The 23923-nt window shown below is 38.3% G+C and overlaps 2 protein-coding genes across 2 annotated transcripts; one reads left to right on the top strand and one right to left on the bottom strand.

Annotated features, from left to right (window-relative positions):
- Positions 1–81: 81 nt before the first annotated feature.
- Positions 82–11960, bottom strand: elapor2b (endosome-lysosome associated apoptosis and autophagy regulator family member 2b). The gene is made up of 22 exons (XM_056233423.1): positions 11694–11960; positions 9606–9726; positions 8552–8741; positions 8296–8443; positions 8116–8205; positions 7930–8035; positions 7689–7838; positions 7426–7514; positions 7163–7343; positions 6934–7062; positions 6677–6767; positions 6492–6594; positions 6187–6324; positions 5843–6106; positions 5582–5755; positions 5238–5427; positions 3954–4050; positions 3760–3861; positions 2723–2849; positions 2459–2637; positions 2208–2376; positions 82–210 (listed from the first exon to the last, which is right to left on the bottom strand). The coding sequence occupies exons 1-22, from the start codon at positions 11790–11792 to the stop codon at positions 142–144; spliced, it is 3006 nt and encodes a 1001-aa protein (XP_056089398.1). The 5' UTR covers positions 11793–11960; the 3' UTR covers positions 82–141.
- A 1432-nt stretch (positions 11961–13392) lies between these two features.
- On the top strand, positions 13393–19766 carry dmtf1 (cyclin D binding myb-like transcription factor 1). The gene is made up of 17 exons (XM_056233441.1): positions 13393–13508; positions 14075–14187; positions 14292–14417; positions 14830–14921; positions 15045–15144; positions 15261–15337; positions 15430–15587; positions 15695–15727; positions 15819–15928; positions 17357–17585; positions 17677–17828; positions 17903–18055; positions 18208–18293; positions 18397–18555; positions 18659–18865; positions 18944–19082; positions 19163–19766. Exons 2-17 carry the CDS (start codon positions 14082–14084, stop codon positions 19198–19200), a joined length of 1965 nt encoding a protein of 654 aa, XP_056089416.1. The 5' UTR covers positions 13393–13508; positions 14075–14081; the 3' UTR covers positions 19201–19766.
- The last annotated feature ends 4157 nt before the right edge of the window (positions 19767–23923 follow it).

Here is a 23923-nt window from a genome sequence, read left to right as displayed (position 1 = left end):
TCTCTACAGAGATAGTTCTAGGACTTTTGACGGGGGATGGCTGTAAATATTGAGAAACTGAAAAAGGAGTGTCAAAACACTGAAAACTCCATGAGTATTTGTCTCTTTTTCTCCATCAGCAGTGGTCCTCTTTTTCTCCAGTTATCCCCAAACCCATCTCTCTGACTGAGAAGACTTCAGCTGTACTGACTCGCTGTTGTCTCCATCTGCCTGCAGCCAAACAAAGGTAAATAAAACAATGAAATGACAACACAAACAACACAAAAGCTCTGTGTGGTATGCTGTCAATTACCACAGAAAGCTTGTACCATCTCTCAGTTTATTACAGAAGCTCCAAGATGCCATGAATTATTTTTGATGTCTTATTTTGTCAACTTAATTTTCTTATAATCTCAATTTCAACAAAAGTTGTTTTCTTGAGGTCTTGTTTCCTTTTCTGCTACATACCCAAAACAGCCCCCCAAAAAAGTCACTGTTTGGATTTAAATAGGCAAATGCTTAAGAGTTTATGACTGGACCATTATTACTGTGATGATTGTGTTTCTAGCATGTTATATGTGTATTATATTATTATACCCTAATTGATGGAGCATGTAGCTTTTCATTTCTTCAATAACTATGTAGGAAGACACATTATGGCCATATTCCAGAATCACAAAGTCAAGATTCATCTGGCTCAAATTTAAAGCTGCAGTCCGTAGCTTTTTTGGGTTAAAAATTATCCAAAATATTTTTTGGAGCAAAATACATAACCAGCCAGTGTTCAAAACTATCTGCTTGCCTTAGCTCGATTCAAAGCGGTAAGCTTGTAATAATGTTTTTAATTCCAGTGGTACTGGTGGATTTCCGTGGGAGATTCGAGCATGTCTTTGCGTCATTACGTCACATCTGTACACATAGGATGAGTCTCGGCTAGTATAAGCTATATTGCATGTGAGGATGCTGGAGGTGGAGATTTATAGACTTTTCTCACAGCACTTGATATAATTAAACTTATCAATTTGATGGTGGATCCAGAAAGGTTCAAACGACAATCACCAGTGACAACTGGAGATTCACCCGTTGTAAAATGCAAAAGACTTCGGAGTGGCTACAGAAAAAAAGACACTGCAACCGGCCCATGCGAAAACAAGGATAAATATCGGAAGGGCATTAAATGTAGTCACGCAATGCTGATGTTGAACACTAACAGTTTGAGAACAAAGTATAATTTGCACGGTTTTACGTGATATGATAAGCGATTGTTAGATTTAATCAGCGCGATTTACTGCAATGATTTTTTCCCCTTAGTTGGTTAGAACCAGTACAAAAGTGGATGTCACTTACATGTTCAGATGAAATTTTCCGGTGAAAATTATTATGTTGGTCATACTTCCAAAAAGAATAATCTGTGATTCTGAATGCCAGTATCCACACCGGCGCGGCGACTGACAGCCGCACACCGTCCTCAAACATTGGATTCATCCGCGCTGTGCCGTGTCGCGGCACAACTCACGTAAAGTACATAATTCTCAGAATAACTGCAATTGCAGATTTTGAACAGAGATGGCGATAAAGAGGAAAAACTGAAGACTGCAGCTTTAAATCCAAACAGTGACTTTTTTTTTTGGCCAGGCAGTGTATATACTGCTGCCTCATGAGTGAGCGAATTGGTGTGGTTTTTTTTATATTTCTAAAAAAATACTTCTTGTTTTTATTATATAATATGACTGTAGGTGGTAAAATTTTGTTGCGCTTCCAGTAATATGTTAATAATATCAGCTACCATATAATACCCATTCATTCAAGTACATTTGTTTACTTGTTTGTTTACAATTTCTATGCATTACTCTACAAAAGTTTAAGATCAGTAAAAAAAAGTTATACTTTTATTCAGCAAGGATGCATTAAACTGATCAAAAGTGTCAAATAAATATCATGGTTTCCACAAAAATATTGAGGAGCACAACTGTTTTCAACATTGATCATTTTAAGAAAAGTGTCTTATGCACCAAAACAGCATATTAAGCATTCATAACATATATTAAAATAGAAAACAGTTATTTTAAATTATATTTCACAATATTACTGACTTTACTGTATTTTTCATCAAACAAATGCAACCTGGCTGAGCAGAAGAGACTTCTTACCGACCCCAAACTTTTAAATGGTAGTGTAAAATATATATGTTTTTAAATCACAGAAATTAAATTTGACAAGTAACTGACCTTGCTCGCGATAGCTTTCAGTTTACCCAGTAACGAAGGAGTATTTGAGTAAACGACATCGTCATCATTCTCCTCCCCCTCCCCCTCTGCTAGTGCACAACTGTCCGCTGCTGGCAGCTCACAGTCCTTATTGGCTGACATCACTAGTCTGGAGTATTTATATTCAAGCCTATTCAAAAAAGAAAAAGATATACAAAATTAAAAAGCACTTTTTATATCTGAAGCTAAGTTTCCATTGACAGCTTGTTTACCTCTTGTTCTTTTTCCAGAAATAGCATGTGAGAGAAACCAAGAGTGCGGCCATGAAGGCTCCGCCCCCAATTCCGGCCTTCAGCCATTGGCCGACCACCTCACAGTGGGCAGAGGTCTTGTTCAGGAGCGGAACTCCTTTAGTGCAGAGTTTTGGCTCGTTCCACACATAGAGAGTGTCCTGTTATGAGATAGACGAATGAAAGATCATAAAAGACGTCAAATAAATTGTACTAGATACATTTGTGGTACAGTTAGAGATGTACCTGCACTCCTCCTTTGCACGCTCCTTCTATTGAGTGATAGTCAGCTTCAGTGCAGAGAGGACAAGCACTAGAGCTCTCCCAGAGGAAATGAAACTCACAGCCATTACATGTACCTGCTGGGCACTTGCTAAACACACACAAACACACAATCAAGAAATGTCACACAAGCAAGAGTGCTGTTGCTTCCGATCAAACTCTTTTTATATAATTAAACATTTAAACGAAAGAATATTTTAGACACAATATCGGGAGTTACTTTGTATATTTTTTGCTCTGCTAACAAAAATAGTTCCAAACTAAGCCAAAGTACTAGAATTGACGATTACGCGTCTCCAAAGACACACAAAGTAGTGGTGAGGCACTGCTGATTGAATCAGTGTTCTTGAATGAATCTATTAAGTGAATGATTTCACTCATAAAAATAGTCACTTGTAACCACTTATATATAAACTTGCAATTTATATACGAGTTATAAAGTCTGAGGGAAAAATTGTGAGGTTTCATTTCAGTTCTCGCAATTGCAAGTTTATATCTCTTATATCTTAAATTCTGACTTTATAACTCGCAATTCTGACTTTATAACTCGCAATTGCGAGTTATAAAGTCAAAAGTCACAATTATCTTTTAAATAGTTGTATTCCGTGGCAGAAACAAGCTTCCATTAAAAACTTTGTGATTAATGTGTCTTTTCTTTAAGCAAAGAAAATGTTTGTAAATGTAATTAATCGGTCTGGCAATTTTATATTCATTGCATATTTGCAACTGGCTTGCAAGCCTTCACTGGTATTCGTATTAGCGTAGATATTAATAACTGAATTTCACTCATGGGTGATATTTCATTTGTTGAGCTTTGATGATAATTCACCCTACAAATAATGTAACTGACTTTTGTTACACGTCCTGTTTGGGTTTTATTTAAAAATAGATTATCCATTTAAAAAAAAAAACGTTTTTCTCAATTTACTGAGCTACTCTGCTATGCACATTTTAATGGAACATTAAATGGAAAAGAGTTATGTCAAACTGAATAAATGCACCTTGGCACAGTGAGCTCCCCGCGTGTGCTCTTTTCAGGACTGCAACGCAGAGTCACGACTGTGCTACGGCCGTTCAGACAGGATGCTGTGGGCTGTGGAGAGCTGAGAAAAAAACATTCATGTTATTAATGTAATATCATTGCACACATCAACTAAGAATTTTTAACAATCTAATATAATCTTTCTTCATTTACCGATAGAAGAAGTTGATATCTGGAACTTTCCGTGAAGACTCAGAGAAGAGGTCTGTGCTGGCAGTGACCCCATCCAGACTGTTATCAACAGAAGCTCCTGAGAAATGGAAGCATGAAGAAAATGAGACACATGTAAGCAATTCAAACACCTCTATTCTGAAGGGAACTAAACACAAAAGTGCAGTGAAAAACACCCTTTATTGTAGATCAGGGGTTCTCGACTCTGGCCCTCAAGGTCTGCCGAGATTTGCTCTAACCCAACTCAACAAGCTAATCAAGGTATTATTTTTTTACTTGGGCTGTGTCTAAAATTGCCCCCTATACCCTCATTTACCATTCCCTACATTAGTCCACTAATATAGTTCACTTGAGGGAGTGAATGACAACGAGTGAGCGAATTCAGACACTAAGTGTGCCAGAAAGGCTGCCGCTTTTGCGTAGTTTGTAGATTGGTTGTACACTCGTTGTTGCAGTGCATTATGGGATTAAATGAGTGCGCTCGATAAGGTCCACTATTGTTTCGAGCACCATTATAAAAGTCTGTCCCCTCACATAGTGCCCTATTTAGGGGGTGATTTCGGACACAGCCTAGGAAGTTATAGGCAGGAGAGTTTGATCAAGATTGGAGCTAAATTCTGGAAAGTGGATCTTGAGGACCCCTGAGAACCCCTGTTGTAGATTATTGCAGGTTAAGGGTTTCGCTGTGACAAAGGCATTGACACAGGCTTGACACTGATCCCTGAGCAGACTTGCTTAGTGAAGGAGATAACAGACTGACATCAAATTACATTCAAGTAATTTAACGTACACTCCCATTTAAAAGTTTGGAGTCAGCAAGGATGCATTAAATTGATCAAAAGTGACAGTAAAGTCATTTATAATGCTACTAAAGATTTCAAATAAATTCTGTTCTTTTGAACTCTCTATTCATCAAAGAATCTTTTTTTTTAATCATGGTTTCTACAGAGCAGTGGGAGTAGTTCAGAGTAGCAGAGCAGAGTTTCTTGATTGAATGATTTCTGGAGGATCATGTGACACTGAAGACTGGAGTAATCATGCTGAAAATTCAGCTTTGCAATTACAGGAATAAATTATATTTTAAAATATATTAAAATAGAAAACAGAGATTCCATATTTTAATAATATTTAAAAATCTTAATCAAATAAATGTAGCTTTGGTGAGCATTAGAGACTTGTTTCAAAAACATCTCACCGTCCCCAAGCTTCTGAATGGTACTGTTTGTTAAATAACATTAAATAAGGTTACAGACCACATAATCTCACCAAGGAAAGTGTCAGCCAGGCTGATGGACTGAGACGACAGGGCTGTTCTGAAGCCCCGCCCATCTGCAGGAATGATGGTAGATTGGCACACAAAAGTCTCAACGAAATTGTTGAGGTCAGCGGATTCATTTTGCACGTCCTTACTAGACAGATCTGTGACATTGTCAGTGCATACCGCCACCTTCTTCCCCTGCGACAGAGAGTAAAAAGTGCAAGCTGACTATAGATCCTCTTAAGAAGTAAAAAAAAAAGCAATTGTTCCTGTTTCTATTTTCTATTAAAGCAATCTATTATTAGCTAGACTGAAGTCAGTTAAAAATAGAGATGTTTGTATGTGAGAGTACCTCAGCCCCACATAGACTGATGTTAAACTGGTGGTAGTATTTGGTTCCCTTGGAGGTGAAACTAGGCCCGTTCATGATTGACCCCACTGAATTTAAGGCACTCAAGTCGTAGGTCAAGGTTCGGTTCTGATCCATGTGCGAGAAGGTGCAGTCGTTGAAACACACAGAGTGTTCCTGGACACAAACACACACACAAAAAAACACATTTTGGATGTTATATATAGTTATATAGTCATGCATTTCTTCTGATTTTACTCTTACCTTGTTGCTCTTGCTACCAGGACCGCAGGGCTGACAAGCCTCGAGCCCATAGATGTGATGCCCGGAGAGGAAGGTGTTGGACGGGCACTCCTGGCACTGGTTAGTGTCTTTGTTGATGAAGTGTCCGGCAGGACAGGGGACACAAGAAGAGCCGTCCTGCTGACTCATCATTGCACAGGCGTGGCAACCCGACGCTGAGCCATCCATCGCATTTGTCACCGTGATTGAGTAGATCTTTGCGATGTCATTTACATAGTGACGCATCTGGGAGAGACAGACAGCGAATGAGAACGTTTTCCATGCAACAAAAAGGTACTTTAGACTCATTTCCGGTGAACACTTACATCAATGGCTTTGTTGGTACGTTGGAAAGCCCATGTGTAAGACACAGAAGCATTTTTGGTCATAATGTGGGTGTATGCTTGTCTGAGTTTACTCCCTACCCATGATTCCACAACATTTGTGCTCTTCCTGTTTACATCCTACAGAGAAGACATTGATTCATTAAAGAACTTCATGTATCATAATGATTGGGCCACCTGCTGAATTAAATATGGAACATTGTGAGGTAGCATACTACATTTTTTATTTATCTATGCATACTGCATAATGTTTTTCACATGCTATTTATGTTATTGTTTTGTCTTACTATCATGAAATAGAGTTCACAGTCTGCGCTGCAGTTGGTCTCAAAGATAAATGTGATTCGGCCAAACTCAGTAGCTGAAGCATCGTCCACAGAAGTAGGAAGTCTGAGAGAGATAAAAGGTGAACATCTGTAAATGTTAGGTGCACCGCCAGAATTTTTACACTAGAATTGTAGATTTGACTCACTTGAATCCAGGCACTCGTAAATTTAAGATGAGGTAATCGTTATCTGAGCCACCCACTCCACTACGAATATGGTCGCCAGCCACCTCCCAACCTACAGAAGCAAATATGATATACATAATATGCTCTCTCTGTCTCTCTCTCTCTCTCTCTCTCTCTCTCTCTCTCTCTCTCTCTCTCTCTCTCTCTCTATATATATATATATATATATATATATATATATATATATATATATATATACAAATTTGTATTACACTTACCATTCATTTCATCACATTTAGAGTTGCCCACATTAAAACAAGATGTTTTCATATTCCTCGGAAGGATGTTCCACCACTTGTATTCATATCCTAAAGAAGGTTCAGTTCCTCCCGGGCATCTTTGACATTCTGTGCCAAATTAAATCTCCGTTACAGTACCAGTATACCAAAAGTGTAACTTAATAATACACACAAGTATGTATCTATGTTTATGTGTGTGTCTATATACCTGCGGTACCATCCGAATAAGTCCCTTTTGGGCAAGGTAAACAGGTAGAAGAGTTGTGCATGTAGAAGCCTGGATTACAGGGTGGACAGTCCTCTTTCTCTGCAGAAGGTGGCAGTGTCACCGCACCGGTCACATTCTCCACACACACCTGAGGCTCCACCCACCTGTACAGTATCTGGGTCTAAAATGATACCGTAATATTAACAATTAACAAATGATCCACACAACATTTACAACAAAACACATTCTGCATTAAATCCTACCTTGCCTTCACCATCACAGGCCGTGTGGATCTGAAAATAATCTTTCTCTGAACAAGGAGGCCTCTCTTTACACCGCGACCATCCCTCCTCTAGAACATGCACACATGTAGAAAAACATCACACACAAACGTGCGCTGAGAAAGGTGTGTTTAAGTTACTGGATTGTATTTGATTCATGCTAAAATGAACTGTTAACAGTAAGCCATATGTACAGTAGTTCGTTTGGCACAACAAAGAATGTAAGAAATCATCTGCATTCGTACGGGAATACTGTGTCTCGGAGCAATGTGTACACGAACTGGCTCCCTTTCCAGAGTAAGTATTCCTGAGACAAAGGTCACATGAGGAAGAGCCTGGAGTTTTACTGAAGGTGCCCGGCCTGCACGGAAAACACTCTGACGTGTACGCCACACCTGCTCACAAAACATGTAAAAGTATAATTGATTTGCCATTAAGAAGGGTATGAGTCACACAATTTGACATTATATTGGTAGAATCTCACACCTTCGATCTGGATGCTCTTTAAAAGGACCGGCTTCACTGGTTTGCCACCCAAGAGCATTCCCGTGGTTCTCCAATACAGAATATTCGTTCCCGTCTTCAGATTTACCTGTGACATACAAAAGCTACATTAGATGTCAATTTACTTCCAAATTATTCAATATTAATATAATATGCAAGATTCCTAACCGTATGTGTTCCCCATTCTCCGCTGGTGGTGAGTTTGATCCATTTCTCACTCCCTGTCTGGTCCATCTCCTGACATTGGTCATTCTGAATCTGTACCAAAGGTTTTTTTTTTTTGGAGTTATATTTTCGCTTATAACGCATTTGTAGAATAAACTGCAAGATGTATAAAGTAAAACACACAAAGAACTCGAAGAAGACGTTGCTGTCGACATATTGATAGTCAAAGGAGACGGATCCCTGCTTCATGAGATGCACCGCGTACACCAGCGACACTGTGCAGTCGTCACGATTGGATTCCAAGTGAGTTCCCTGAGCTGTCCATGAAGAACTGCAATTGAATAACACAGTGTAAACAGGTAGATCCAAGCCTAGAAAAGAATATACTGATATATAAACAGAATATATATTTCAGATTGGCCTGCAACTTGGCACTGACTTGTTGCAGGTCATTGAGTCGTCTCCTGAACCTCCTGAGTCCATGTATGTGGCCAGACTGCTGAATCCTGCAGGGATGGAATCCCACTGGTCGAAACGCACACCACTGCCCAGCGAATAAGAGCCAGCCGCACATGATGTGCACTGCTGGGAGGACATCTCCAAAAACTCCCCAGCTTCACAAGAAAAAGCTGTGCAAACAAATAAGAACAGACTGTGTTTGCATACTGACGCAATACACTCTTCAAAATAAAGGTTCTTTATTGGCATCGATGGTTCCATGTTCAACTTTTAACATTCATGGAACCTTTCCATAATTGTACGAATGATGATTAAAATGCCCTTCACACTAAGAAAACGGTTCAATTAAAGGTTCTTTGAGGAACCAAAAATGGTTCTTCAATGGCAATGCTGTGAAATCCTCCTTTTAAAACCTTTATTTTTAATAGTGTACACATGCCATGAATGTTATTGTTATTGGGGGCAGTCGTGGCCTAATGGATTAGAGAGTCAGACTGGTAAGCCGAGGTTGCGGGTTCGATTCTCAATGCCGGCAGGAAACGACTGAGGTGCCCCACTGCTCTGTGTGTGTGTGTGTGTGTTCACTAATCACTGCTCCTAATGTGTGTGCACTAACTTGGATGGGTTAAACGCAGAGGACATATTCCGAGTGTGTGTTGCCATACTTGGCCTGGCCGTCACTTCACTTGACAAGTACTTTTGATAACTAACTAAATATAAAACCAAGGAAATGCTCCCAGAGCTTTTCTCAAAACTAACTTCAGCGTTTTTTTATGATCTAGTTTTGCAATTACTTTTAAAAACCTGGGATTTTATGTATGCATGAAGTAAAAAATATTAAAGTATAAAATAATAATTATGAACATGAAATACTTCAAATACTTAAATTACTATAATTGATCCAAATACTTTTTTATCTTAATTTTGAGCATGCATAGTGTGGTTTGACTTTAAATTAAAAGCCACTTGGTTTGATATGTCAAGTAATGTAGTGCATTTTCATTAAGCGTGTCTATATTTGGTTGTTTTCTTACTGCAGTCTGTGCCTCTGACTGGCTCTGGCAGGCCCGTGCAGCTCCCCTGTCTGTGAGGAATGGCAACTCTCCATCTGGAGCCTGTGCTGTCACACTCTGTGTACTCAAAGTAGTAATCTGTCTGAAACACACACAGATATCGACATATTCAGACATACTACATCAAACACACGTTACGGTCATTAAACGGGACTAATTCTGGGGGGGTTTTTGGGGCAAAGAAAAGATTAATATTTATATAAAGATTAATTAAGGGGTTTTTTTTTGTAATGTTTGTTACGACTACTCAACATATGTCTGAAACATATACACATTGACCTATTCAGACATTTACAGCAGTGAATTGTTTTTGCACATTTTGTAATAGTGTTTGATTTAGTGGCAAAGCACAATGATTATTTTATTTGAGCCAATGGCACAATTTATCCCTTTACTGCACAACTATCATTCTGTATAAAACAAAACAAAATAAAACATTTAATTAAAACAAAATAAAGTAATTAAAATAAAATATATATATAAGGGTAATCTTTAGCAAAATAATTGGCATGGTTGTACATTCAGCAGCAAGAAATATATATAATCCTGGATACATGTACCTTTCATATAAAAAATGCTCATCTTTTTTCTCATGTGCTCTAATCAAAAACACAGGCAGCTTTACAGAATGTGGCCTTTCTAAACATATGGTCACGTGACAAAATTTCTGACATTTTTCAGATTAAGCAGGTGACACATCTTACCCCACTCAGCCCTATCTGATCTTTTCCTGTTTCCAAAACACTCAAACTCCCAGGCACATATAACAGATAGCCAGATATTGTGTGTGTGTGTGTGTGTGTGTGTGTGTGTACGATGGGAGGGGGGATTGGTACAATCTGTCTGTCTGCCTTCTGTCCCCGGACAGTCACCAGGGCAACAGCCAGGAGCCCTGCAATTGTTGTCATGACGATCACTCATTGCTATTGGTTGTGGATGGTAATGTATTAGAGTCTGATTTACACTGATAACAACCTGAAATAATGAGGCCACTAAATACCTCCTGTGTGTGCTGCGTCTTTGTTGACAGATGTGTTATGCAAATCAGTTTGTGTTCAATGCCCTGAAACACACACTGATTGTTCTCCTGTCCTTTAGGGGCCTACTACACACACAAAGCCACTGGATACACACACACAAAGGAAGAGCATATGCCATGCATTAAATTACATAACTTAGTATAGCACCAAATGCTGTATAATAGAGTGTAATGAAGTTGTTGGCTACACTGCCTTCAGTAAGGTGATAAATGCATCCCCATGGAGGTGCTTGTCATCTGGTAATGCTTGGTTACAGCACACACATTATCACTAATGATGCACCTGCACCTGCCACTATTGCCCCAACCAGCCTCCCTCACATATGCTCTTAAAGGAACAGTTCACCCCAAAATTAAGATTCTGTCATCATTACTCACCCCATGTTGTTCCGAACCCGTATTTTAGATATAAAGAACGTTTTCTATACATTAAAAGCAAATGGTAACTGAGGCTGTCATTCTGCCCAGAATTCATCCTTTTTTTCTTTGTGGGCAAACATGGATGAGGCAAATCAGTGTACTTGTACAAGAACAACAGCAGTCTTTTCAAATCAAATAGAGGGTGGAGATCCAGAGAGCTCATTCGCGTTGTATAAAAATGTTATAAGTTCGTATGAATCCATTTTACAAGCTCTAAAACAACTGCAGCGCATAACGCACAGTAATCGAGCTGTCATCTGATTGGTCAGCTGAGACCGCGTCATCATATTATAGGATCCTCGTCAGTCTCGGATCTAACCATTTTAATGTCAATAACAAGATGTTCTTTTTTCTTTTTCATCGCGTATAATGTTCAAAAATAACCGTTATGTTTGTGTATTAAAAATGAATGATACATAATAACAATAAGCATTTTAGAAGCTCACAGCAATATCATCCGTATAACATTTTAGAATGCATTTTAAATAGTTATATCATAAGCAGGAACAAGATTTGTATAGGTTGTGACTGGTTTAAAATGGTCGTGATATTTAAAATATTTTACAGAAAGGTGGCATGTTGTCGTTTACCTCTTTACACTGTGGCAGATTCACTGACGCTCGTGCGCAGAGGAAGAGGGTTACAAAGCGCACAAAATAACAGGGTGTCCAAAGCGCCCTCTTCTCCATCTCATAAAGGCAGGAATTACAGAAATACAAGGAATGCCAAGGATCTAAGTAAAGATAACGAGGTTTCGCGATGTCTATGCATAAACTACAGACTGAGATGCGAACACGCTGCTCTCTGTTCAACGATAAGCTCCTACTGTAGTTGCGCTTACGGGGCTTTGATTGACAGGGAGCGTCTGACGTCACGCTAGTCTAGTCTCCCTGTGTCAATTCACATCTTTTATTTAGGCCAAGTTAATCTTTTTGTAATACCTCAAGCATTAAGGATTCACAAATGACAATGTACCACTAAAAAAACCTAACTGTGTATTTATAATATAAATACAATAGCTTATAAAATGCCTGGCATATAGCATTGTTCAATGGTCTATGATGCTTTGTTAATGCATAAAAAGTTGAACACTCACACGATGCTCTTTTATTATTTACAGTGACCCTCAGTAAGACAGTCATGTTGGAAGGGCACCAGAGAGACAATGCATAATAAATAATTCAGTAATATTACACCATTACACAATCTCATTTATTTACTGACTGTCATGATCTAAACAAAACAAGTCAACCTCTCTCTCTCTCTCTCTCTCTCTCTCTCTCTCTCTCTCTCTCTCTCTCTCTCTCTCTCTCTCTCTCTCTCTATATATATATATATATATATATATATACACTACCGTTCAAAAGTTTGGGGTCGGTACGATTTTAAATACTTTTAAAAGAATTCTCTTCTGCTAACCATGGCTTGAAACAGTTGTTGAAACAGTTGTTGGTCTGTCAGTTGTACAGTTTTTTTTTTTTTTTTTGGATTCTTCGATGAATAGGAAGTTCAAAAGACTTTTGTAACATTATAAATGTTCAATCAAATCTCACTTTCGATCAAATTAATTATTCCTTGATAAATAAAAGTATTGATTTCTTTCCTCCAAAAAATAAAAATAAAATTCTCACTGACCCCAAACTTTTGAACAGTAGTGTATATATATATATATATATATATATATATATATATATATATATATATATATATACCGGTATATATATATATATATATATATATATATATATATATATATATATATATATATATATATTCTGTATGACTGTAAAACAGACCCTTCGTTCTTTATTTTATTTTTTTTGCAAGAATCTTGTAAGACTATCACCGGTGATCATAATAACTTTCACACTATAACAAAAGGAAAAGGAAAAGGAAAATCACACATTTTCATTTCAAAATTGTTGCAGCAAAAATATTTCGTTGTTGATTTGAAATCAAGTAAAGTATTGTATATCAAATTTCAGCTCATAAATGTTCTGACAGTGTTTTTCTAGATAAATAAACAAATGAATAAATCAATATTTGATTTGAACAAGCCCCATAATAAACAGCAGATGGCGCTGCTGATACAGCCACCAATCTGATATCGTTTCAATGCATCTGCTGTAATTCGAATACGTCTGTTTAACCTACATAGTAAAAACTTTAATTCTACAGACGAGTATTATGTAGATATAAGGTGACAAGTCACATAAACGTGCACTTTAGACAGACTCACACTCGAGCAAAAAGAATAAATAAATAAATAAACGGAAGTCACCACCGGGCTTCTGTAGATACTTCCGCTCTGAATGAGGAGAGGAAGAAAAAAAAGCGTATTTTCCTCCATCCTGGTATTTGCCTTCATCCTGGTCACTGCGAAGTCCCCGTACCCAAAACAGGAAGTAAGTACCAAAATCATAGCTAAATTTCACTTTCGCTCGCCCCTGTGCGCTGGACCTGTATTGTTTTATTCTTTACGTTAAAAAACAATGCTCCCACATCGATTAAATGTCGTCGCTGCTTCAAGGCGTCATGATACACATAAAAATGGCGTCTCATTATTCCTCATCTGCTTATTAAATGAGATGATAGGAAATTAACAACAAGGCAATACTCAGAATGGTGTATAATATTATTTAATGCTGATATTATTCACTTTGTCCACAAAAATGTCCTTAACATGGTCTCGAGTCGTGCATTTGTGTGTTTCATTCAAGTTTGCAGTGCACTGGCTTAAATGTCTTGTGGATCTATGGTGAAAATATATACAGTAGCAAACTGTCTGAATTAAAATGGCAACATTTTACATTAGTTTAATGAATATACAATTCAAATAAAGTGATTATGCTTACCTTTAGCATATTATAAGTGAGTCTGTGTGTGTGTGTGTGTGTGTGTGTGTGTGTGTGTGTGTGTGTGTGTGTGTGTGTGTGTGTTTGTTTGTTTGTGTCAATTAATTAACCTGTAGGCTGAGCATGAACACAGGGGATGTCCCGGCAACTGTGACCATTGAATCCATCAATTCTGTCACATTTACTCAGGACACTGATGGAAACATAATTCTGCACTGCCCTCAAAATGGTAAAACTAACCTGTGACCTCATTCTATTGTGCTTTACAAGACATTTTGTCTTGTATTGAAAGTATTTGTTTCTATAATATTCTTGCGTGTTTTGGACATGTAGATGTGGAAGACCTGGGTTCAGACGGGACCACTGAACCTGTTCACAAACGACTGCGGCTTTCCCATGAAGACGGAGAAGACCCTCAGGACTCTACCTCAACCGAGTACTCTGTTGTCACTCTGCCAAGTGAGTAGAAACACACATGGACATGTGTGTGTACACAGTTTATGCCAAATGATAATGCAAATATTGACTGGTTTTAAATCATTTTCCTGAAAATGTTCCTGTCAGCAATTACAAATTTTAATGTAATATTTATAAATGCATGTCTATGTGGTGATGCAGCCTGAATCATAATCACACCGTGTTCGTTCGTATAAAGCGTTCATTCTGTATTGTATAAAGCGCTATATAAATAAAGGTGACTTGATTTGACTATATCATGTCTAAATAACAAATAATGACATTTATTTACTGATAATATTTTAATATTTAACTTAAAAATTACACACACAAAATCATTTGGAGAAATTGCACCCATCACTTGCACTAAACTGTAAAGATGGATATTTTATGAACTGGTTTGTGCTGATTTCAGTTACAGAAGGTGATGAAAGCTTCGAGGTGACAATGACTGCTACAGAGATGAGAGATGGGGAGCTGGAATCAGATGATCCTTCTGAAACACCGGTAGGAACCCAAAATCATATGTTTATGAGTATCACCTTTCAGTGCTAGCTTTGCATGATTTAATATATATTATTTATTTATTTTAAATAATCAAGACAGATGTAAAACTTTGTCTGTCAACAGGATAATGATTCTCCTGGGCAAAAGAAAGGTGAAGATGTATCCGCTGTCAGTCAAGCCTGGTTCACCACGAAAGAGGATAAAGACACACTGGTTAACAAGGGTACGTTTGGCATATTCTGCATATATACAGATCTGTATTATCATACAAACTCAGCATTAGAAATATCGGACCTGATATCAATATGCGCAGTCATAGTATTTGTCATATACCCTCAGGTCACAAATGGAAGCAGGGTATGTGGTCAAAAGAGGAGATTGATCTCCTGATGAGCAATATAGAGCATTATCTAAAGGTGAGTATGGTTTATGAATGCATCACATTTGCTGGTGGTGCCATCTTTGATTTGCACCCTCACTCTTCATCCGTCTGTGCTTCCAAACTCAGAACCGAGGGATCCAGGACCCTGCGGAGATCATCTTTGAGATGTCAAAAGAGGAGCGGAAGGATTTTTACCGCAGTATAGCGTGCGGTTTGAACAGACCACTGTTTGCTGTATACAGACGCGTACTACGAATGTACGATAACCGAAACCACGTAGGCAAGTAAGGACATAGTAGATTTTATTTCTCTGTTAAAACAGATTTACAAACCATATATACACCAAAAATGTCTGTTGTAATATTTCATATGTGCTTTTCTTGTCATTTAGATACACTGATGAGGAGATCAATAAATTGAAAGAGTAAGTTGAACTATCAATCTTGAACGCCATTAGTGTAATCTGAATTTGTGAGTCTACATTGTCAGATTTCGGTGTGTGTGTGTGTTATTAGGCTAAGGGAGAAACATGGAAATGACTGGGCTACCATTGGGGCGGCACTTGGCCGGAGTGCATCGTCTGTGAAGGACCGCTGCCGACTCATGAAGGACACATGCAACACCGGTCAGTTCCCCCAAATGTTCATTTTAGTGTTTTCTATTATATTAGTTTCATTTATATTAGTTTCTATTATACTAGGAGAAACATATCCATTTGAAAGTATATTAAAGATACATTTCTATGTTTTATTTAAATGTATATATAATATATAGAACATAAAAATGTATAGTATTATTTTTTTATAAAATATATATATAATGGATTAAAGAATTTTAAACATGTTTGTGTTACACATAAATTTTAATTTATTAATTAATTATTACAAATAAGTATCATTATATAGTATAGTTCTAGTAATTATTAATGAATAAATAAATAATAGTGTTTTATTTAATCGTTATATATATATAATGTATGTTTATTAAAACTAATTTTGTAATAGTTTTGTATTAATTAAAAAATATAAAAAATCATTAGTATAATATTATTCTAAATTATAACATTTATTATACATTTTATATATAAAACCTATTATTCGTTAACATATATTATATATATATATATATATATTAGGGCTGTCAGTTAAATGCGTTATTAACGGCGTTAACGCAAACCCATTTTAACGGCATACATTTTTTTATCGCGCGATTAACGGCCTTTTTGGCCTAGCAAACTTTGTAGTTTTTTTCACATGCTTTTCCAACAGGATGCGGCATGCGCGACGCTGCGCTATGAAACCCATTCATTTCAATGGCTGCGCGAGGACGTTTTGTTGCTTCGTCGACCAAAGCGCAAGCAGAGCTAGACCGTAAACAAAATAACAGGCACGCCGCACACACTTGTTTGGGCTTGCGAGCCGTGGATGACGAGCGCGAGACGCCGAAATGGATGCCAATAAGATTCTGAATGGAAAGTTTAATTTTAAAAAGTTGCCAAATGGTTCCATTGGCGAGACCAAAGTGATCTGTGTGTTTTGTCGTTGTGAACTGAGCTATCATCATCGCAGCACGTCCAGTCTGAAATACCACTTGATGGCCAAGCACACACACAGCTGATGCTAATTCTCCGCCCTCTCGTCAATCGTCAGTATTTCTTTCAACCTTTTATTGATGGACAGTGTTACATTGTGTGAGAGATTATTTGCTCCAAGTGAGAATGTTAGTGTGAAATTGAACACAGTATATGCCAATGTTGTTTTCAATAAAAAAAACATTTGCACAAAGCAAGCCGATCCACCTTTCCATGTTGATAAGAGCATTAAAATGAGAAAAAAACAATGGGACAAAAAGAAATCAAGAGACATTTAGAATAGATAAAAATGTGCGATTAATTGCGATTAATCGCGAGTTAACTATGACATTAATGCGATTAATCGCGATTAAATATTTTAATCGTTTGACACCACTAATATATATACACAACTATAAAAAAATGTTGCTTTTGAAAAAGGTGTGGGTGACACTAATATCTTCTTAAACTCCCACGCGTTAGGAAAATGGACAGAGGAGGAAGAGAGAAGGCTGGCAGAGGTGGTCCACGAGTTGACTGGCACAGAGGCGGGTGATGTTGTAACTCAGGGAGTCTCTTGGGCGTCCGTGGCTGAACTTGTCGGCACTCGTTCAGAGAAGCAGTGCCGCTCCAAATGGCTCAACTACCTTAACTGGAAACAGAGCGGTGGGACAGAGTGGACCAAAGATGACGATATCAACCTTGTACGCAGGTCGGTCACAGCAAAAGGGCCAGCATGGATGGCACTGTAAATCTGTTCACAAACTAAATGTGAATCATTAATCGTAACTCTGTATGAGCAGGATAGCCGAGCTGGATGTGGACGATGAAAATGACATTAACTGGGACATTCTGTCTGGTGGGTGGAGCAGCGTTCGCTCGCCTCAGTGGCTCCGTAGCAAATGGTGGACCATCAAAAGACAAGTGGCCAATCACAAGGAACTTCCCTTTCCCAGTGAGTCTTCAAAGTTCAGCATGTGTGCTATAATGTGAGTTCAGACTCTGAAGCAATGTTCTCCGTGTGTGTAGTCTTGTTGAAAGGGCTGCAGGATGTGGTGGAGGCACCGCCGTCTACGATGAACAAAGTCGTGGTGGTTGGTTCCCGATCGGCTAATGCGTCGCCCAGCCCCGTCACTGCACTGCAGATCCCGGTCCAGATTCCAGTGCAGATCACACATGTCTGTGAGTAAAAGCATCATGTGACTGTGCTTTCAGTGAACCGCTTGTGATGTTTCTTGCAGGTTGCCGGTTGAGGGGACATCTAGAGGAATTATTGCGGTTATGTGAGTTTAATAGATGCGAACTGTTACAATGCTCATTTCCTCTTTACACAGCTTCTTCAGACGGTGCAAACGGTACTTCAGACAGTGAAACCATCACATTGAACTCCGGAGCCTTACAGACCTTTGAATTACTGCCTGTGAGTGTCTCAGATTTAATTTAATTAACAGAAAAAAAACTATGATTATTATTAAATAATTTCAAGCTGCATTTATTAATAATTCGTGTCATTTCCTCCCTAGTCATTTCACCTGCAGCCCACTGGCACCCCTGGAACTTATTTCCTCCAAACAGGAACCAATCAGAGCCTCCCACTCACACTCTCAGCCAATCCCACGGTCACACTCACAGCTGCAGCTTCACCGTCTTCACCAGACCAGATTATTTTACACAGCCTCACGGTAAAACTTTTGTGTGCATAAGGGCTATTATAGTGAACTAAAACTATTAAAAACACATTTGTTCATTGAAATAAAACAACATTATTTTCTCTTTCCTCATCAGACTGACACTGAGAATGTGACCGTTCAGATGTCCCACCCTGGCATTATCATCCAGACGGTGACCTCAGAGGACCTCTCGGACCCTCTCGGCCAATCAGAGCTGGAGGGAGAGCAGGAGCTTGTGAAGGAAGAGCCTTCGGAAAACCAAAACAACTCTGGGGAAGAGGAACAGAGTGATGAGAGATCAAATGATATACAAGGAGAAAAGGTATCATCTTTTTCTAAACTCCTTCCAAAAATTCTCATGCCTCCTTCCTGTTAATATAATTCTTCTTCGTTGGTTTAGACTCTAGACTCTTCTAAAGTGGAGGAAACGGTAGAGAGTTCTGGGATGGGTGAAGGAGCCGTCCTCATGGTTCCGTCTACAAGCAGCTTTAATCAAGACCTCAGCACCAATTCTGTCCTGCCCCTTGGAACGCTGACAGGTACTGACTATGTTTGATAAGTAATTTAGAAGGCTAACAGGGAGTGAAAGTACTCTGACCATTTGTTTTTTTCCATGCAGATCCCATTCTGGAGAACCAGGAAGAGGGATCAAACTGAAGCATCACTACTGGAACAACAGAACTGTTGCCATGGTAACCAGAATGGGAATTCCAGCACAACAAAAAGACACAAAACACTGACTTTAGTGGATATGTTCCTTTATATAGGGACAAATGCCGCATGCAGGATCGTCCAAACTTCATCGAATAGACTTGCGTGCATCAAAACACCTTTTCAGTATTTATCCATCATGCAAGTTCCTGAGCCTCATCTGTGTCTCGGTGCAGTTAAGAACATGAAATAATCTGATTAAGCAACTCTTGTTTTTTATGATGTATTTAAAATTATGTAATGCGTTCATTATTTTAAGTGTGTTTTTCTTTTTTTGTCTATGTATATCTAGATTGACTAGTTTTTGTAGCCTACTTTCCTGCTTAACAGTAATACTTGATGAAGCTACGTGAAGCTGCACTGTTGATATTAGAGAGGTTGTACATGAATGTTTGTCATTCCAAATGTCCACTAAACTAGATGGCCATAATTTATCATCAAATGGTTTGAATATTTACCTTACCTGTAAATTAGTGCCTGTGTGTTTATTTATTGAATAAACAAAATGTCACCACTTGCATGTCATTCATTGCTGTTTACCCATTCAGATGATCTGTTCTTATTAATAAAATGAATTGGACTATAAGAGCTCAGAGATTAAGTAACAGGGCAGTGGATGTGAATGTTATTGGTTAAATCTCCATTTGTCCCCAAAATTTACCTAAATTACTAAACCAAGAAAAGCTGAAGTGTTTTTTGTTTTGTTTGAGGTCTTAAAGGATATGTGTAATACTGCACCATAAATTCCAAAAATTGTGATTATGGGGGCCGGCTTGTGAACATACATGATAAATATAATTTTAAATGAATAAAAATCCAAACTCGGATGTCTCACCTCCGAGTCCTCAGTTTTGTGGTTTAATTTGATGCAGATACACTTATTGGCCACGAGATGAACACCTATTTTTCACCTAGTCTTAGTGTACAAAATATACAGAGACTTTTGCTTTGAGTTTGCAAATATTAAAGCAGGCGAGATGTTTTGGAATTAAGTTAAAACGTCAACTCCACCAACTTTCAATCTCTCGGCACTAACACGAATCCGTTTGACAGAAACTGGAGTGCAGTTTTCCATCCTCTCCACTAGGCGGCGTAAGTAGAAGCACGCTCGGTCTGACTGACACCTTCGGATGCTTGACAACAACATGACGCCGCTTGATGACAGTCACCACAACACGTGCAGTTTTAAGTACAGATTTGGCAGATAACAGCTCAGTGAGAGACACTTAATGTCTTTAAACAGCACATATTCCAGCTCCACAAACAGAGAGACCCGCTGCGATAAAAAGCGGGAAACGAGTGTCACTAGTAAGTATCCTTCAGCACTAAGTGACATTTTCTTATCAAATGACTTGCACACGCTATAAAAGTCCTTACGTTTTGTAAAAGTCATTGATACATAGTTCTGCTGAAATGTCATAGGGGCTCGTCTGTCAGTTCGTTTAGATACATGTTATTATTATGGATTGTGTTGAACACTACAAAATGAACGCACATGGACTAAAAGCAACTAAATTAATATTGATGAAGGTGTCCTTAAATCTGGTTGTTTCCCAAGGTACTTGTTATTCGACAGCTTATTATGTATGAAGGCAGTCGCATCTCATTGAAGGTTTATCACAGACAGACAGTGTTTACATGCTGAACTCACTGACAGCTTTAGAAAAACAAATGTTGTTACGTTAACTTACATGGATAAGCTGTTAATGGATCGCCATCAGATATTTATAATATAAAGTAATAATTAGTGGGGGGGGGGGTTTGTCATTGCTGTTGTTGTAGTCTTACTGAAGGCAATAATCTACTGGAATTATGTTTGTTAATAGAGTCAGTTGGAGTGTTCACTTAGGTAAAGTTGCAGTGATGTGTAATCTGAATTTGGAAACAAACTTCACTGTAATTCTCTGTATTGTTGCCAAATTCAATTCACACATCACTGCTGTCCTGCTGGTTATATAACAACACTTTGTTTAGATAAATGCATTCTAATTGTATCATTTTTCATAATTACAAATCATAAAAATAATATATAATATAGCCTAACCATCAGGAGGACAGCAGTGATGTGTGATCTGAATTTGGTGACACTATAGTGTGTGTTTTTGACTGTTACTGACAGGACCCTTCGGATCTGTCTCTCAGCCGCCTGCGCATAGAGATCAATGTATTTTGTCCACTGTGAAGGAAAGCTCGTTTTGAGGAAAATTAGTAAACATTATTAAAACAATATTATTTGTGTAGTAACAATATTCAGGTCACGAGATATTGAACACGGAAGTCCGCAAATGTGCGAATATAAAACCAACTTTACCTAAGTCTGATGTTCCTGCTACTTCATGCTTTAGTAGAGCTGCAGTGCTTAATATTTTGTATATGTCTATTAGGCAGCATAAAGTTATGTCATCTTATATTTATGAACTATTATTTAGACTGACTTTTAAAATCTGATGTGCAATGGAGTAATGTCTGTGTGTATGTTTCCTCTACAGAATACTAGATGTGTTTGGAGTGTCCAGTCATCAGAAGCAGAGCTGTGGGACGTGTGGACAGACATTGACTGTAATGATGGACTTCTGCTGATGGACGGGTAAGACTTGTAACGTGTGAATGTTGTTGTTTGGCACTAAACATGTAGGTTGCCATCATTTTCTTTATGGAGGGTCACCCCTTTAAAAAGCAAATGATGAGAACTGAAATAGGTGGGGAAGGGACGGCGGGCCCAAATTTTGAGTCTGCTAAATTTTTCTTTTTGATTGGATCAAGAAGCATAACCCCTGCTGGACATTGTGGCGGGGTTCAGGGGGGGACCCGACGCGTCCCCATCCCCTTCACACATACAGCATTCACTCGTATCGCAGAGATCTGGCTGGGATCAAACCAGCATCCTCTGAAACCATGAGGCAGCGCTCTTATCTGTGAGCCACAGATCTCTTGCTGAGACATGTGCTGGAACTTATATTTCACTATTCACCTGGACAAGCCCTGTGATTTAAAAGCTGAACTGGGGTTTGAATCCTCACCTCATCACCAGAGAACGTGTGTTTAGCCACTGCACCACTGTGGCTTTCACACTCAAGGCTGGCGTTTCGGGCACTTTGTTGGTTATAATGACTTTAATTTAATGTAAACAATAGTGGGGTTTGAACCCATGCCTCTATCTCAGGCTTCATCACCAGAGAACGTGTGTTTAACCACTGCACCACTGTGGCTTTCACACTGAAAACTGGCGTTTGGGCCACTTTGACAATGACAGCAATTGAATGTAAGAAATAGTGGGATTTGAACTCAGGACAGGACTCCAAGACGAAAGTGCTACGCTTCATTTCCTGAACCACAGAGTCTGTGGAGTGAGTTCTGTGGAGTGAGTTCTGTGGAGTGAGTTCTGTGGAGTGAGTTCTGTGGAGTGAGTTCTGTGGAGTGAGTTCTGTGGAGTGAGTTCTGTGGAGTGAGTTCTGTGGAGTGAGTTCTGTGGAGTGAGTTCTGTGGAGTGAGTTCTGTGGAGTTCTGGAAGGGGTTTTATTAAAAGTTTGATCAAAACTTGATCTCTGGAAAACTTGAAAAATTTGACCTCGGGATTTCACATAGAATAAGCAGCTGATCGCCCACTGATCTTTCTTCTTATGTTTAGTTTGAGCACCTGTAATCTGTATTAGAGTGGATTTGTGTTCTTGACTTTGTCAGATTTTACTGGCTTAAGAACATGAATCACCTAACAATTTCTTGCACATTAACTGTGTTCATTTGTATGACAAGAATTCTGTGTCATTTTTAGATGATTTGAAAAAAATCTTTATGACACCGACTGAGTCACATGTACATCAAACGATTAAAAATTAGTCAGATTACTGAAATGAGGAATGAGTGACTGAAATATTACCAAATACTAAATGTACACACAGTCATAAGTGCTGTTATTAAGAACTTTATTCATTAATTACATGTCAAACTTAAACTTATAACACATGCATCACTTGTAAATAGCATATCTTGTTTATTCAAGTAGATCGTTTTATTTGAATAAGAAACACCTACCTGGAAGTTTCTAGTAATCCTCAAGACTTTGATTAGCTTCAGGTGTTTTTAATGAGGTTGGAGCTAAACTCAGGAATGTACTAGTGATGGACGTTTAGAAACACTGCTTAGTGAATCGAGAACTTTGCGAATCATTTGTTTTGAACCAGTGATTCAGAGCGAGTATCAAACTGCCAAAGTCACGTGACGTGAGTGATCTCTGCGAATCCATGTCTATATGGTTTTTACCTGATCTCGGTTCAGTTTTATAAATATGTAGATATTTAATGACACGTTTGCATTTGCACCAGCATACATGAGCCGTAACATTTTAGACACAATAAACAGTGATGGTGGTGACTCTCAATAGTACTAAAGCAGCTAAGTAAGAAATGCTCTCTAACATGTCATCACATGAAAGACAATTCAAAGAAACAACAGACAAAACATTTTTAAAGTACATCATGAACTGATCAGTAAAGGTGAACAGTAAGGCCATCTGTGATTTATTTATGCTCTAGTATTTAAAAATTTCCAAATGAAAACAGTGAATTACTTTTTTGGCTCTTTTAAGTGTTCTGTGTGTGCCTTTATTCACAGTGCTGGAAAATCAAATCGCAACAGTGACTCTTTCGTGGCTAGATGGTAACCCTCATTC

The sequence above is a fragment of the Rhinichthys klamathensis genome, unplaced genomic scaffold (assembly GCF_029890125.1).
Source record: "Rhinichthys klamathensis goyatoka isolate OS25496 unplaced genomic scaffold, OSU_Roscu_1.1 h1tg000370l_1, whole genome shotgun sequence".
Taxonomy (NCBI): domain Eukaryota; kingdom Metazoa; phylum Chordata; class Actinopteri; order Cypriniformes; family Leuciscidae; genus Rhinichthys; species Rhinichthys klamathensis.
The sequence above is the reverse complement of the archived record's forward strand: the minus strand, read 5'-3'. Positions and strand labels throughout refer to the sequence as shown.

Coding starts and splice junctions, on each gene's coding strand:
- elapor2b (XM_056233423.1), bottom strand. CDS start 11,792: ATGGAGAAGAGGGCGCTTTGGACACCCTGTTATTTTGTGCGCTTTGTA. Junction 8,036..8,115: donor GAGAATGGGGAACACATACG/GTTAGGAATCTT, acceptor TGTATGTCACAG/GTAAATCTGAAGACGGGAAC. Junction 2,850..3,759: donor GGGGAGCTCACTGTGCCAAG/GTGCATTTATTC, acceptor GTGTGTGTTTAG/CAAGTGCCCAGCAGGTACAT.
- dmtf1 (XM_056233441.1), top strand. CDS start 14,082: ATGAACACAGGGGATGTCCCGGCAACTGTGACCATTGAATCCATCAAT. Junction 17,586..17,676: donor GATATCAACCTTGTACGCAG/GTCGGTCACAGC, acceptor CTGTATGAGCAG/GATAGCCGAGCTGGATGTGG. Junction 18,866..18,943: donor ATGATATACAAGGAGAAAAG/GTATCATCTTTT, acceptor TCGTTGGTTTAG/ACTCTAGACTCTTCTAAAGT.